This window comes from Malus sylvestris, chromosome 16 (assembly GCF_916048215.2).
Source record: "Malus sylvestris chromosome 16, drMalSylv7.2, whole genome shotgun sequence".
NCBI classification, from domain to species: Eukaryota; Viridiplantae; Streptophyta; class Magnoliopsida; order Rosales; family Rosaceae; genus Malus; species Malus sylvestris.
This window is the reverse complement of record NC_062275.1, coordinates 35,277,924-35,294,858: the sequence shown is the minus strand read 5'-3', so window position 1 is coordinate 35,294,858 and position 16,935 is coordinate 35,277,924. Positions and strand designations below refer to the sequence as shown.

General features: G+C 39.9%; 1 protein-coding gene, 1 long non-coding RNA gene and 1 other non-coding gene across 6 annotated transcripts; 2 read left to right on the top strand and 1 right to left on the bottom strand.

The window, feature by feature from the left end:
- Positions 1-16: 16 nt before the first annotated feature.
- Positions 17-11,934, top strand: LOC126608204 (uncharacterized). 4 transcript variants are annotated; one of them, XR_007617781.1, is made up of 7 exons: positions 19-142; positions 349-520; positions 1,049-1,143; positions 1,330-1,434; positions 1,605-1,685; positions 2,349-2,466; positions 11,206-11,934. It is a non-coding gene; the product is annotated as an uncharacterized LOC126608204 (long non-coding RNA). The 4 variants fall into 4 exon arrangements; XR_007617782.1 differs by lacking the exon at positions 11,206-11,934 and adding an exon at positions 728-813; XR_007617783.1 differs by lacking the exon at positions 11,206-11,934 and having other exon boundaries at positions 17-142; positions 365-520.
- A 1,057-nt stretch (positions 11,935-12,991) lies between these two features.
- TRNAC-GCA (transfer RNA cysteine (anticodon GCA)) lies at positions 12,992-13,063 on the top strand. Its single transcript has one exon. It is a non-coding gene; the product is annotated as a tRNA-Cys (tRNA).
- A 161-nt stretch (positions 13,064-13,224) lies between these two features.
- Positions 13,225-16,120, bottom strand: LOC126608191 (aluminum-activated malate transporter 12-like). The gene is made up of 6 exons (XM_050276023.1): positions 15,515-16,120; positions 15,270-15,410; positions 14,824-15,096; positions 14,531-14,649; positions 14,295-14,438; positions 13,225-14,018 (listed from the first exon to the last, which is right to left on the bottom strand). Exons 1-6 carry the CDS (start codon positions 15,819-15,821, stop codon positions 13,404-13,406), a joined length of 1,599 nt encoding a protein of 532 aa, XP_050131980.1. The 5' UTR covers positions 15,822-16,120; the 3' UTR covers positions 13,225-13,403.
- Between the last annotated feature and the right edge of the window lie 815 nt (positions 16,121-16,935).

The window sequence follows — 16,935 nt, the reverse complement described above, 5'->3', positions numbered from 1 at the left end:
TTTCTAAAAGAAAACCCTAGCCACTCAATTTCTCTAACCCTAGCCGTCCCTTATCCAATTTATCTCAACCACGGCCTCCATTTTAGCAACTCCACCCCGATTCCATCCGCCTCCCTCCCGGCGAAGACTTTGGCATTATCAGGTAATCCTAGCTCCGACCCAAACCCTAACATTACAGAAATTTGATAGCGAGATTCGTTCTTTCCCAAACCCTATCGTGTTTCCATAAGTTTGATAACGAATGTTCGTTTTTTGGAATTTATAAATTTTGTGTTTTTGTTCTGTAGAAGCATGATTTGAGTTTTTTTTTTTAAATTAATTAAAAGGTTGGTTTTTATTGTTGCGTAGCTCATGTTCATTGCAGTCTAGATCCCAACAACCCAAGGATGATATTTCCATGCTAGGGCTCTAGGATCGTCAACCCATGGATGATATTTCGCTCAAACTCGCAGATCCATGTTCGATCCTCCAGTTTCAGAGCAAAACATTGATCCAGTTTCGAGATCCACAAAAAGCAAAGGTAAAGACTCGGTTTGTGCCTCAAAAAATATACTCTTTTCCCTGTTGTGTGCTTGAATGCCTCGGATCTGTGACTCTGGATTGCTGAAAATTAAGTTCTTTGCACCTGAACTACGAATTTTAGCATATTTTTTTCTTTCGGATTAATGCAATCACAATATTATTTTGTTGATTTATTTACCATTTGTTGTTGAATTTATTTCTGTAGGAAAGGTACTAATTACCGAAGTGTAAAGGATAAGATTTTATTGTACTACCTGCGCTCAGCAGCTCAGTCTCTCCCCTCCTACTCCAGTTATCTTACGTTTTTTGTTATGCATTTCGCATTTCTTGGAATGGATAATAGATAACTACATATTCGAAGTTGGGGATAATTAGGTTTTTATTTATTTAGTTTGGTTTTTTATTGGATAATATTTTGATTTGCTTTAAGAGTTCTGATCTTCCACTATAATTGTAATTTGACATTGCTACTATTTTTAATATAGATTTATGAACTAATATTCACACATTTGAAACTGATATGCAGACCATCATGAGGATCACCACACCCATGATCATGTTCATGATCCTGGTGTTTCTTCTGTCAGCATAGTTTGTGAAGGGAACTTAGATCTTGAAAAGGTAGGATCTATGTTTTGTCTTATTTCGCAATATATTTGATAATTTATTTTGTGTCTTCCATGTGGACCTGTTGCCTTTGAATGAGACAAGTACACATTTGAGGGCCAGTTGCATCCAGAGTCTTTGTCCAGGCATGTATGAAAGAAAACCTGACAAAGACTACTGATTTCGTTTTTATTTTTTCAGGCTAACATATGGCTTGGTACACTGTTGTTTGAATGAAGTGAGGACATATATCGTATGAAAGGTCTTCTATCAGTTCAAGGAATGAAAGAGAGATTTGTCTTCCAGGTGAGACACTTGCTGCTAATGGACATTGACATCTTTTTTATGTTAACGGATTTTTGGATCGTGTCTTTACTTTCTGATAAAGAAGTTTGATTTTAGCATATTTGTTTCTACGGATTAATGCAATCACAATATTATTTTGTTGATTTTTTTACATACGTTTATGGATCAAGGATTTTGGTGCTCTGAAAATGCCCACCCTGATATTTTTACACCAAGTGTATATGGCAACCTAGGCATTCCAACTTGCTCAGGTACTTCAATCTTTTCATTTCTGTTTGGTTGCTGGGAAGGAGAGAGAAAATAAGAAAATCATTAAAGTTGATATATATCATTTGTTTTTAGTACATTGATTTTTATTGTGAGAAATTATATGATTATTTTTTTATAATTACCTGTGGAATGGAATAGTATTAGCTAAAACTCTCTCACTACTCAGTTGTATCTATAGTAAAATAATTGATGAGTAGATGGACTACAAACCTCAAATTCCCTCCGTCTGTATATTTGCAGTTGCTTTTCCTTATAAATCTTCTCTTGCAAAGAAATTCAAAGGCCTCTAATTGTATTCATGGACTATAAATGTAATTATACAATGTACATTATTATTTAAATATAAAAACCTATAATTTATATATATAATCAATTTAAACTCATTAAAATATACGATCTTTAAATACAAAAGTAAATTTGAAAGAAGTTTAAGTAATATATGAATGCTATATGTTTTATTATGTTCAAAATTGAAATTGGAATCATGCTATTCTTTGATATGAATGAAGTATGGTGTTCTCCTTAAAAAAATTGAAATTAGATCTCTCCATCCCCTTAATTTCATTTTCTATTAGCAAAGAACCGGGATACCAATGTACTAATGTGTATTGTTTCAATTTCTATGTTTACTAATCTTTTCCCAGGGAAATACTTCATTTAAGGAAAAGCCTGAAATAATGTTGTCAAGTGCTATACTGAAGCTATCAGTTTGAACATGATGTGTGCAACTTAGATTGCAACCATACAACTGCTTACTTGGAGGTAATAGTCATTCTATTGCATGCATATCTTTAGAATCTCTATTTTTATTTTTATTTTTTTTATAACTATTGATGAAAGCACTAACTCCGCCTATGTCTTACATGGCCGGTCCCAAGCCCGGATAAAGGAGGAGGGGGAGGGCGTCAGGTAGTCGACAGCCGGCACTCCATGATCACGTCGAATCCTTATGAAAATGAATCCAGAACAAAATCGCGCTAAAGCTAGGGCGTCACCCGTAAGTGGCGCGCTGTGTGGCCCGAGCACAGTGATAAGTGAGCAAGGGTCGCTGTATCTCCATCGGCACCCGGATGCAGTGTTAAATGAGCAAGGGGGCCATAGAAACTTCTTTTCGAACGACTCCACTCAAAGTTGTTTGGGAGCATATGCTCCTATCAACTTTACCCGGGACACACAAAAGAAGTACTTTGATCCTATTAGACGGGGGAGGGTGAAGAAGCTAGGACAGAAGGGTAGAGTTCAAGAGAGCAAAATGCGTTTAGGAACGTGGAATATAGGAACCTTAACGGGAAAATCTATGGAAGTAGTGGAAGTTATGGTGAGGAGAAGGATAAATATTATGTGCCTACAAGAAACTAAGTGGGTTGGTAGTAAGGCAAAGGATCTAGAAAACTCAGGGTTTAAACTTTGGTATTCGGGCACAAATAGAACGAGAAACGGTGTTGGCATCATCGTGGACAAGACCTTGGTACAAGATGTTGTAGATGTCAAGAGGATAGGAGATAGAATCATGGCAATCAAGATTGTAATAGGACAAGAACTTATCAATGTGATTAGTGCGTACGCACCTCAAGTAGGGTTGAATACGAGTTCGAAGGAGAAATTTTGGGAAGATCTTGGAGACTTGGTGCAAGGAATTGCTCAGACGGAGAAGTTATTTATAGGAGGAGATTTAAATGGACACGTGGGCAGGGAGACAGGCAACTATGGAGGTTTTCATGGTGGTCATGGTTTTGGGGAGAGAAACGAGGATGGGGAAGCTATCTTGGATTTTGCAATGGCATATGATCTCTTCTTAGCCAACACCTTCTTTAAGAAGAGAGAAGAACATGTGATCAACTACAAGAGTGGGTCGTCAAAAACACAAATAGATTTTCTTCTAATGAGGAAAGGGGATCGTATAACTTGTAAGGATTGCAAAGTTATACCAGGAGAGAGCGTGGCTAATCAACATCGCTTGTTGGTGATGGATGTACATATCAAAAGAGTAAGACAAAAGAACAAGACTTGGAAGTGCCCAAGGACTAGATGGTGGAATCTAAAAGAAGAAAAACAAGCCATTTTCAAAGAGAAGGTAATCACCCAATGTGTGTGGGATAGAGAGGGGGAAGCTAGCCAAATGTGGGATTCCATGGCTAGTTGTATCCGAAAAGTAGCAAAAGAGGTATTAGGAGAGTCCAAGGGCTTTGCCCCACACCAAAAGGAATCTTGGTGGTGGAATGAGGAGGTACAAACAAAGGTGAAGGCTAAGAAGGAATGTTGTAAAGCCTTATACAAGGAGAGGACCGATGAAAATGGTGAAAGGTATAGAAAAACGAAGCAAGAGGCGAAGAAAGCTGTCAGAGAAGCTAAGTTAGCGGCTTACGACGATATGTATAAACGACTAGATACCAAAGAAGGAGAGTTGGATATCTATAAACTATCTAGAGCAAGGGAAAAGAAGACAAGGGACCTAAACCAAGTGAGGTGCATCAAGGATGAGGATGGAAAGGTTCTTGCTACAGAGAACGCGGTTAAAGACAGATGGAGAGGTTATTTTCATAATCTTTTCAATGAAGGACATGAAATGAGTGCTTCTTTAGGGGAGTTGAGTAACTCAGAAGAGTGTAGAAACTACTCTTCTTATCGTCGAATCCGGAAGGAAGAAGTGGTTGTAGCTTTGAAGAAGATGAAGCATAAAAAAGCAATAGGCCCAGACGATATACCAATCGAAGTGTGGAAACTTTTGGGAGAGACAGGTATAACATGGCTCACTGATCTTTTCAATAGGATTTTGAAAACGAAGAAGATGCCAAATGAGTGGCGAACGAGCACTTTGGTGCCTATTTACAAGAATAAGGGCGACGTACAAAATTGCATGAACTATAGGGGTATTAAGCTAATGAGTCATACAATGAAGCTCTGGGAGAGAGTCATTGAGCATAGATTGAGGCAAGAGACACGGGTTTCGGACAACCAATTCGGGTTCATGCCAGGGCGCTCAACCATGGAGGCAATCTATCTCTTACGAAGATTGATGGAAAGATATAGAGATGGGAAAAAGGATTTACACATGGTCTTTATAGATTTGGAAAAAGCGTATGATAGGGTCCCAAGAGACATTCTTTGGAGGATTTTAGAGAAGAAAGGAGTACGAGTAGCATATATCCAAGCTATAAAGGATATGTATGAAGGAGCAAAGACTGCCGTAAGAACTCATGAAGGACAAACCGAAAGCTTTCCCATAACTGTAGGATTACATCAAGGCTCATCCTTAAGTCCTTACCTTTTTGCGTTGGTAATGGATGAGTTAACAGGACATATTCAAGATGATATTCCTTGGTGTATGCTTTTCGTAGACGATATAGTGTTGATAGATGAAACTCAGGAAGGGGTAAATGCAAAGCTTAACCTTTGGAGAGAAGTGTTGGAATCTAAAGGTCTTCGCCTAAGCCAATCAAAGACAGAATATATGGAGTGCAAGTTCAGTGCAAATGGAGGCCAAAACGAGTTAGGGGTGAGGATCGGAGATCAAGAAATACCAAAGAGCGACCGTTTTCGTTACCTAGGATCTATCTTGCAAAAGAACGGAGAATTAGATGGAGATCTCAACCATAGAATACAAGCTGGATGGATGAAGTGGAAGAGTGCATCCGGCGTGTTGTGTGACCGCCGTATGCCACTGAAGCTCAAGGGAAAATTTTATAGGACGGCAATAAGGCCGGCGATGCTGTATGACACAGAATGTTGGGCGGTGAAACATCAACACGTACACAAAATGGGTGTAGCGGAGATGAGGATGCTTCGTTGGATGTGTGGGCACACGAGAAAGGATAAGATTAGGAATGAGGATATCCGGGGTAAAGTAGGAGTAGCCGAAATTGAAGGAAAGATGAGAGAAAATCGGTTACGGTGGTTTGGACATGTGCAAAGAAGGCCTACTGACGCTCCGATTAGAAGATGCGACTATGGGACAGAGGTTCAGGGCCGAAGGGGTAGAGGAAGACCTAGGAAAACTTTGGAAGAGACTCTAAGAAAAGACTTAGAGTACTTGGATCTAACGAAGGACATGACACAGGATCGAGCACAATGGCGTTCTAAGATTCATATAGCCGATCCCACTCAGTGACTTGGATTTTCCAAGTCTCCAACCGAGAAGTTTTCCTCACTCGGGAAATTAAGGGAACACTACCCCAACCTACATGCTCCACTCAGAAAGCTTCAACATACAAGTTTCAACAAAAGAAAATTCAAAGAACTTAGCGAAGAAGGCTTTGGTGTATTTAACACAATACGTTGAAATGAAGGAAAACTTATTTATTGATATCCCCGATAAGCTACAAATATGTACATATACATGAGTCAAAATAAACACACAAGAGGGAGCCTTCACAAAGGTTGCTTAGGAGAAGTCTCAGCAGTCGGTAGAGCCCCAGAAAGAGAAGGCACCGGAGGGGGATCATTTGGAGCCTCAGTACTGGACAGAACCCTAGAAGGAGGAGGCATCAGAGGTTGATCATTTGGAGCTTCATTACGCGGTACAGCCCCAGAAGACGAAGGCAATAAATGCCTTTGGAACAAACCCACAAATCTCTGATGATCAAGTAAAACCTGACCATCAGTTTCCTTCATCTGGTCAAGCTTCCTCTTCATGTTTGTAGCATAGTCATGTGCGAGCCGGTGCAACTGTTTATTCTCATGCTTGAGCCCCTTAATCTCCTGTTTGAGACTCATCACTTCAGCCGCCAATGATTCAACTTGGCGGGTTCGAGCAAATAGGCGTTGGGCCATATTAGACACAGAACCTGCACACTGAACACTGAGAGCCAGCGAATCCTTAACAGCTAACTCATCAGACCGTTTGGAAAGTAGTCTGTTATCTTTGGGAGTGAGAAGGTTCCTGGCCACCACCGCATCGGTCATATCATTCTTCATCACGGAATCCCCAACGGTAAGAGGACCAGTAGGGGAGACGAAGGATGGGCGCCATATGTTGTCTGGAGAAGGCGGGGCTGCCTCTTCAACAAGGTTCAAGTCAAAACGACGGTCGGAGGGGCCAGACATTTTCAAAGGTGTTGAAGAGAGAAGAGGTCGGACAAATCAAGATCTTAGAAGTGTAAGAATGAAGCTTCTACTGGTGGAGATTCAAGTGTGCTTTGGAACTTAATGCCAGCCCCTATAAAAATCTGCACTCGACGGAGCTTCAGAAATCGAAGAGGCGCCTGCTCAGAAATCGAAGAGGCGTTTGCTTTCTCAAAAGCTGGGCTGCTTAGAGATCACGAGGGTTGATCTCAGAAATCGAAGAGGCGTTTGCTTTCTCAAAAGTTGGGCTGCTCAAAGACCACGAAGGTCGATCTCAGAAATCGAAGAGGCGCTCGCTTTCTCAAAAGCTGGGCTCCCCAGAGACCACGAGGGCCGATCTCAGAAATCGAATAGGCACCTACTTTTCTAGCCTTGTCAGCACCTGTCACACGCACACTCAGCTTTGCGGAAATTATGGGCATTCTGTCTAAGACTTCTGGGGAAGTAGAAAACACATGAATCTTACTGTTCAATCACCCACTTCCCACACGCAACAATAGCTCATGGGTACCACATATAACTTTGTCAAAGTTCTCTGCCAAAGTTGAGCACGTGAAGCTGGCAGCTCCCACTACATCGCTCTGACCAAGAAGGGTAAAAGAATAGCAAAGAAACAGCACTAACAAAGTTTAGACCCATAAAATTTTGAAGGTCTAGCTACCATATTATTACCCACAAGGGTAAAGGAACAGTACCACTGCTGGATAATTGGAAAGTCCCTGTGTGTCAACCTCTGTGCTTCGTGGCAAGGTAGACTAGCAAACATGCCCAACCTTTACTCACATTCGAGAAAACACTCCCAATAAGATTGCTTGCTCCAAAATCGAAAAGGCACCGTCCTCCGAATCTCAAGAGCCAGACTCCCAACATGACTACTTTCTTAAAAATTGAAGAGAGGGTAAAGGAACAGTACCATTGCTGGATAATTGGAAAGTCCCTGTGTGTCAACCTCTGTGCTTCGTGGCAAGGTAGACTAGCAAACATGCCCAACCTTTACTCACATTCGAGAAAACACTCCCAACAAGATTGCTTGCTCCAAAATCGAAGAGGCACCGCCCTCCGAATCTCGAGAGCCAGACTCCCAACATGATTACTTTCTAAAAAATCGAAGAGACACTGCTCCCCGAATCTCGAGAGCCAGACCCCCAGCATGATTGCTTTCTCAAAAATCGATGAGGCATCGTTCTCCGAATCAATCGAAGAGGCGCTCGCTTTCTCAAAAGCTGGGCTGCTCAGAGACCACAAGGGCCGATCTCAGAAATCGAAGAGGCACCTACTTTTCTAGCCTTGTCAGCACCTGTCACACGCACACTCAGCTTTGCAGAAATTATGGGCATTCTGTCGAAGACTTCTGGTGAAGTAGAAAGCACATGAATCTTACTGTTCAATCACCCACTTCCCACACGCAACAATAGCTCATGGGTACCACAGATAACTTTGCCAAAGTTCTCTGCTAAAGTTGAGCACGTGAAGCTTGCAGCTCCCACTACATCGCTCTGACCAAGAAAGGTAAAAGAATAGCAAAGAAACAGCACTAACAAAGTTTAGACACATAAATTTTGAAGGTCTAGCTACCATATTATTACCCACAAGGGTAAAGGAACAGTACCACTGCTGGATAATTGGAAAGTCCCTGTGTGTCAACCTCTGTGCTTCGTGGCAAGGTAGACTAGCAAACATGCCCAACCTTTACTCACATTCGAGAAAACACTCCCAACAAGATTGCTTGCTCCAAAATCGAAGAGGCACCGTCCTCCGAATCTCGAGAGCCAGACTCCCAACATGACTACTTTCTCAAAATCGAAGAGAGGGTAAAGGAACAGTACCATTGCTGGATAATTGGAAAGTCCCTGTGTGTCAACCTTTGTGCTTCGTGGCAAGGTAGACTAGCAAACATGCCCAACCTTTACTCACATTCGAGACAACACTCCCAACAAGATTGCTTGCTCCAAAATCGAAGAGGCACCGCCCTCCGAATCTCGAGAGCCAGACTCCCAACATGATTACTTTCTAAAAAATCGAAGAGACACTGCTCTCCGAATCTCGAGAGTCAGACCCCCAGCATGATTGCTTTCTCAAAAATCGAAGAGGCATCGTTCTCCGAATCTCGAGAGCCAGATACCACAGACCACTTTTTCAAAGTGCTCTGACAGAGTTAAAACATGTGAAACTGGCAGCTCCCACTACCGTGCTATGACCAAGCAGGGTAAAGGAATAGCATTACTACTTGTTGTTAGGGAGACTCCTATATATGTCGACCTCCATCCCCAACGGACAGGCAGACCTGCAAAAATGCTCAACCCTTCATCATATCTGAGAGGGCACTCCCAACGAAGCCTTTCGAAATATTCAGCTTTCTTTCCCCCCGATAATACCTCTGCAAACAAGCTATACTAGAGCAAGAATATCTCATATCATCAGGGTTAAAAGCAAGAGTATCACATATCATGCTTTTTCCCTGTCTTTTCTTTTGGCCTTGTTTTTACCTGCAAGACAAGGAGAAAGAGAGCAATCAGTCAGCACTTGGAATCAAGCTTCCAGCCAGGAACTGACTGCTTGGAACCCCTTACCTGATTACTTACTTGGCATTGCTCTCGAGTACTCATCTTCAACATCTTATGTTTCTAGGGAAGATTCCGCATCAGCTTGAGGAACATATAGGGCAAGTGCGAAGGATACAAGGAAGCATGTGGAGACAAGCGTAACAGCACACGTGCCGATACATCCATTACTCTGTCAAAAGCAAAAGTATCCCATATCAGCAGGGTGGAACGTACTTTATATTTGATGGACTTGTTTTGACCCTCAAATTCTTCAGTCGGCCTTATACTCTGGAGGAAACCAGAAAACCCTCCAGCTCAGTTCAAGAATAAGCCTGTGGAAAGTTACTTCTTCAAAAGCAAAAGTATCTCATATCATCTCTTCTCATTTTTCTTCTCTTTATCCTTCATGCTGCTGCAAGATGGGGAGAAGGTGAACAATCAGTCGGAGCTCTGATTGCTTACCTTGTCTGTCACCTCTTTCAGCAGACCCCCTAGCTCGGCGACTTGGGGGACTCCTACTACATGGTTTGTATCGCGCTTGACCAAGCCTGAAACTACAAGTAAGCTTCAAGTGAAATTGATACATTACCTTGTGCATCTCCACCAGTTAAAGATACCACCCCTGGATGGAGGAAGAGTACTTCCAGAGAAGATGCCACATCTACCTATGAGACAGATAAGGCAAGTCAAGACGACACCACACTCCGATACTTAGAAGTTTCGTGATTACGAGATCATTCTCCCACAATATTTCCTAATGTCATTTGTACTAAATCATTCACTTGTACTCACTAAAGGAGAGCTTGAACCTATGTACTTGTGTAAACCCTTCACAATTAATGAGAACTCTTCTATTCCGTGGACGTAGCCAATCTGGGTGAACCACGTACATCTTGTGTTTGCTTTCCTATCTCTATCCATTTATATACTTATCCACACTAATGACCGGAGCAATCTAGCGAAGATCACAAAAAACGACCGTTTTCGCTACCTATGATCTATCTTGCAAGAGAACGGAGAATTAGATGGAGATCTCAACCATAGAATACGAGCTGGATGGAAAGAGTGCATCCGGCGTGTTGTGTGACCGTCGTAGGCCACTGAAGCTCAAGGGAAAATTTTATAGGACGGCAATAAGGCCAGTGATGTTGTATGGCACAGAATGTTGGGTGGTGAAGCATCAACACGTACACAAAATGGGTGTAGCGGAGATGAGGATGCTTCGTGGGATGTGTGGGCACACGAGAAAGGATAAGATTGGGAATGAGGATATCCGAGGTAAAGTAGGAGTAGCCGAAATTGTAGGAAAGATGAGAGAAAATCGGCTCCGGTGATTTGGACATGTGCAAAGAAGGCCGACTGACGCTCCGGTTCGAAGATGTGACTACGGGACAGAGGTTCAGGGCCGAAGGGGTAGAGGAAGACCTAGGAAAACTTTGGAAGAGATTCTAAGAAAAGACTTAGAGTACTTGGATCTAACGGAGGACATGACACAAAACCGAGCGCAATGGCGTTCTAGGATTCATATAGCCGACCCCACTTAGTGGGAAAAGGCTTCGTTGTTGTTGTTGTTGTTGATTGATGAAAGCACTGCAGACCAAATCATGTTATATATGCTTATTGTAAACAGTTCTGTCTGTAAATTTGAAACCCAAATTAACATAATTTTTTCCCCTGTTTGACCATGCATTTATGAATGTTGGATTAAAATTTGTTTATTTTTGGGAAGAAATGAGACGGTTGGTTTCAGTTTTAGAAGCCTTTGTTTTTCTGCCTTTTATGGCAATGAAAAAAAGGGGGAAAACGTTGGTCTTAATTGTAATTTCCAAATTCTTTACGCTGTTAGTAGTTAAAATTAAGGGAATGGCTATTAATATAATTTTTGGTGTATTTCAAGCTTCTAATTCACAAACTGGGTGAAGGTCACAATAAGTATTAGTTACTATGAGAGTGTTGGACTATCGTCATTCTGGAACCAGGTTTAAGAGGGCCCTGACAATGACATTGAAACGGGTATACAACCCTCTTCTTTTCGTCTTTTAGTCTTTCGCTTACTCGAGCATATGCTGTCATTTAAAATTAGTGGTCCGGTTGATGTACCTGCAATATCAGTAGTTCCTATCTTTTTAATGGAGTGATTCCCTTTCTTGCACATGTAAAATCTTGATGTCTGCAAATGCACATATCACATAACTGTTAACACAAGTCTTGCTTCTTTCATTTGATTTTGCAAGGGTAAGCTCTTAATCTTTCCTCTATCATTTTGTAGTTCATCCTATTGTTGTAATTTAGAGCTATTTTAATGCTTTTATGTTTGTCGTTCCATGCTGCGAAATTGGAAAGCTCTGGAAATAATATAGTTTTTGAGCTAATGTGAAGATTTTGGGTTGAATACTTTGATTCCGGTTTTCTATTTGCATCGTTTTTCTATTTGCACTTAGAAAAACAGAGGATTGTGGTTAAGTATTGTGCTGTGAAGCTTCTATTTGATGTCGACTTAAGAGAGTAGCAATGTAAATTAAACTACTTATTTTATGGATCAATTCATCTATCTCTTGCTTTTTCTTTCATTTGGAGATAATTGTGTAAATGTGTGATTTTGTGAGTGTTACTCATGTAAAACATGCGTTCTCAAAATTGTTGCATTTAAGAATGCAATTATATTGCTGTAGCATTTTTAGTTAATTTTTCTATGAATATTATTCATGATTTGAAAACCCGCGGCAAAGCGCGGGCATTCCTGCTAGTTCACTACTATCCTCACAAAATATTGGCAAAAGCTTGTAATATATTATCCATATACATTTCTCTACCCTTAAAATGAAATGTGTCATGCAATTATTGGCTTTGTCATTAATGTGCCCAGGCTTCAAGCTTGTTAAGACTTATAATTCCACTACTAGAAAATTTTGATTTCACCACTAGAAAATTTTGATTTCAGTCCAGAAAATTTTCATATTTCACCGTAGGTCAATGGATGCTTGATTTTTTTTTTTTTTTTAATATAGGTCAATAATAGGAAGATTCATCTTCACTTCACATTACTACTATTTGCCAAAATTTCCCCAGTCACCAGTTTAGGCCTAGAACCCAGCTTGCATTCCTTTACTTTCGCTTTCATTATTTAATAAATTTTGGAGATAGGGGATGGGGGATCGTTCTATTGGGGAGTTAAATCGCTCTGAGCGGAAAAGAAGTAACATACTTTGTAGTTGATGGTTAATCCCGGAGAAGAAGACTTAGAAAGAATAAAGAAGTTTGGATCCGCAAAAGTGTGCTATAGGCAGTTCCTTCACCGAGCACAACAGAATGAAGAGGAATTTGTAGTCTTGGTTCTTTCAAATGGCCTTGTGTGAGTTTATTAGAGACTAAGGCTACTATTGTAATCCAACGAGCAAACCTTATTTGTAGTTCAACTCACCTAATTCCTTATCATCCTTTCAATTAAAAAAAAAAAAGAAAAACCCTTTTACTAAAGCATAAAATGTTTTTTGTTTTTTTTACCTAAATTCAAATACCAATTATATATTTTATTTAGACATATACATGTTAAAACTAAAAGGAGAGTTATTATTGATAATCTGAAAAAAAATAAATAATAATCATCATGCATTCCTCCGTCTATATTTTTTCCCCTTATTTTTATGGCAATAGATATTTAATTTAAGACGTTAACGGCAAGTGGGTCCATAGCTCAGTGGTAGAGCATTTGACTGCAGATCAAGAGGTCACCGGTTCGAACCCGGTTGGGCCCTTTTATATTTTTTATCGTTCATGTTTTTTCAAGTTAACATTTTTCCAAATCGTTTAGCTGCACCTGAGTTTGAACTGAATAATCAAATAAAAAGATGTTTTAACAATAACCATAACAGATTCCTTGTCAAATTCATGGAAACAAAAATATTAAGAATGGCTATTGCGGTTTCTATCTTTCGGAGCCGATTATTCTCTAATCCAATGAACATTTGTTCTGTAGAGACAAGCAAGCTAAAGATATATGACAAATAGTTTAAATTAACAATAATTAGCCAACCACTGCCAATAATATTCAGATTATGACATCCTTCCTTCCTTGTACAGATTAAGTCTTAATAATTAATCAGCCCCATGGGAAGGCAAATGGTTTTGGATAGGATTCACCGGTGGCCTCTCATAAGTTACAACAATATTCTCATCCCCATGCTCGTACTCTTTGAAGCATGCAATCCTCCCCAACTCTTCAACTTCCTCGATCACATGATCCAACTTTGCCACCGTCTCCACCAGCAGAGATGCAAAAGCGGCAAACGGAAGCGCTTCCGAGAACTCGAGGCTGGTGATGGCAATTTTACTCAGCTGTGGCCTCAAGAACTTTCTCTCCGGCTCCTTTGCCTGCTCATTAGCCCTCTTTGTTTTCCACTCGAGCAGCGCTGAACTGTCGGTTTTCACGCTTGATAACGAGACTCCTTGCTTTTGTTGTGTGGCGTGTGCAGCTGCTAGGGCAAGCATGTTGGTAGCCTGGTTGCTGTTGGAGCCTAGGAACAGTCTTGGTTGTGATTTTATGGCTGTGTTTAGGTCTTGGAGAGCTTCATGGAGGTGATCGGATAGTATTTCGGGAGAGCAATGGCGGCGTTTTCTCATGCTGTTGGAAAGTTCCATTAGTGCTTTCGATACTTCTCCTGCAAGGCGAATGCATGGGTCCTTGAAGAGTAACCTAACAGATCTTGGGGTCTGCAACAGAAATTTAGTAGAAAAAAGTACCTCAATTATTAAGAAAAACCAAAGCCAAAATTAGATCCCCTTTTGTGAAATTATTTTCCAAATCTGCGATCTATCACAGCACGAAACATGTGACCTATATTCTTGTTCACTATGAGCAGATTATGAGGGTTCTCTGGCACATAATCATAACTCTCGTGACAATCATCGTACTTTATATGTCTTCTCTCTCTTCTCTTCTAATGAATATTAACAAATAGGGCAACTGTATTAGGATGCATATTTTACCTGAATTTCAGTTCCTAGACATCCATGTAGAGCTACAATGGTGTATCCAAAATGTCGAAGAACGTTTCCCAATTTCACGTATCGCTGCCATGGAAATCTGTGACAGTGTCTTGAATGCCTTGGTTCCCAACTTGCATGTAAGGCCTGCTCAAATTGCAACACCAAAGATTTCACGTATCCGTCAAGTTGAATATCAAATATAAACGAAACCAAACATTTCCAAGAAACACAATTACCATGGTTTCATCCAGAGACTTGGAGTCCAAAACAGCCTTATAACCTTCATATATGGGATCCTCTGTTGATTTGTCTTGGTTTAGTTCTGTTTCTTCCCTAAAGTACTCATTCACACAAGCTGCAACATCAAAAATCCCAAAATACTTTGAATCATGGCAGGTTTAGTTATTGATATTATTATTATTTTTATTTGAACAATATTCTAATCTAATCTAAAATATGGGCAGGGAGATTAAAACTTGGATGCAGAGGTCAAAAATATGATCATGATGATAAGCAACTTTGCATATACCTTCAATAGCTCTAGCTAGGCCTTCAAGCTTGAACACTGTGGAATTATGGAGCTCTTCTCCTGACCAATTAGGAAATACCAGTAGACTCATCATTAGGCAGATACCACAGCCTATGGCAATGGTGTAGAATCTCTCATGCGCAATCTTCAAGACATTTTCGACGCGGTAGCTTGACACGGTTATTAGGTTGAAGGTCAAGAGAAATATCACGATTCCATAGTCATAGTTCTTCCTAATATAAGGAAAAAACCTCATGTATGTGGCTGCAGCTCCTGCCAAATCAAAAAGTGACAACATAGCAAAATATTAGTAAAAATTGTAGTGGAGAAAATTGACAAATTAGGCTAAAGAACTAACTTTAAGTTAACATGAAAAAATAATCTTGGTCTTTTCTTGCACTAGAAAATGTCATCAAAGATTGTTTAGTGAATACAGATGAGATTACCAATCAGAAAGACTGCCGCTCCGATGAAAACTGCTCGGAAAGTCCGACCGGATTCAGTTGCAATATACTCTATGAAAAAGGCCAATGATCCAGCTAACAATGTCCCCAATCCACGGTTCAGTCCCTTGCACAAAGTTGCCCCTATTTACAAACAACAATAAAAATATGAAACAACTTTTGTTCATCACATATGCGTATATATACACGTACTTATTATTTAAACAAATCATAGGCTAATCAATTACCTGCAGTGAACTCAAGCACAACAACCACAGTCATGACAGCCCAAATGGCATTCTGTCCAATCCCAACAAACAGCGGCTGTATCAGATACAACAAGGAAACCAGTGTCAAAGACAAGCCAACTTTCAAAGCATGGATCACCCTTCTCGGGTCATCCCGTGCGACGGTCCACACCGTGCTCCAAACCAAACCCGGAAATCGTTTCATTCTTTCGGCAAAAATCTGCAAACGCTTCAATGCATTCCCTCCATTTTTACCACAATCCTTGACCATGTCCATTTCCATACCTGCATGAACTTTGGGAAACATATAGGGACACCCCTCCCCCCCACCACAGAAAAAAAAAAGAAAAAAAAAGAAAAAAAGGACACCCACAAACTGAAACTGGTGGAGGGATGATCAGATCATTAGAGTTCTGATCACTAGAAGTTTGGTATATACATGTATATGTATGTGTGGATATATAAATATTCAGTTAAATCAGTTTGAGGAACAACACCATGCAGCCATAATAGGGGTAGTATTAAAATAGTGCTGAGTATTATGATGTGCTTGGTTGGCTGGCTGGCTGGGAGTCTTTGTTGTATACAGGAAACCCCAACTCTCTCTCTGACATAGCTTAGGGTTACTTTATATGGAGTGAGAAAATGAGATTGGTGACTGTTGCTACATTTCACATGCCTAGCACAAAAGTGGGGTGTCGTATTAAATATGGGTTGCTTTCACAAGTAGTGAGAATCAATATTGATTTCATCACTCAAAACTGTTTTGTTTATTTACTCAACCTTGATTAGTGGTTTCCATAATTTACTACTAGTAATATTTGACAAGTATTTATTTTCACTTTATGGCATGGGAGGGAGCTCAATGACTCACACAAACCGGCCACTGAACATCAGCCAAATTTAAAATTTGTATTGCACCATGTGTTCTCAGATCTCAAATACTTAAAAAGAAAGAAATTGTCCATCATGTAGAGATTCTCAACTATAAATTAAGATCATATTCATATATGTTAAGATTAACAATGCCAATATTTGAGATCTCAAATTTCCATTAGCGGAAACTTTATCCTAATCCAAAATTGTGTACTTGAATATCAAACTTGATATGTTTGATTTATCCAATATCAAGGCTAGAGGAAAAGGGGAAGAGTTATAAAAGGAGAAAAGAAAAAGCAAAAGAAATGAGAATTAAAATCAAATCAATCTGAATTTTAAGTTACAAGGGTTTACTAAAATATGATTATTAATGCAACGCGAAAAAGAATAAATCTACCATAAAGTAGTACAAAACTTCAAAATTTAATTATGGATAATTAATAGATAACAAACATAATGTCTAAACATTTTATTTATAATGTCTCTTAACCCTTGAAGCCCTAGGAGTCTTATATTTAGAATTAAATGATTAACAAAATACA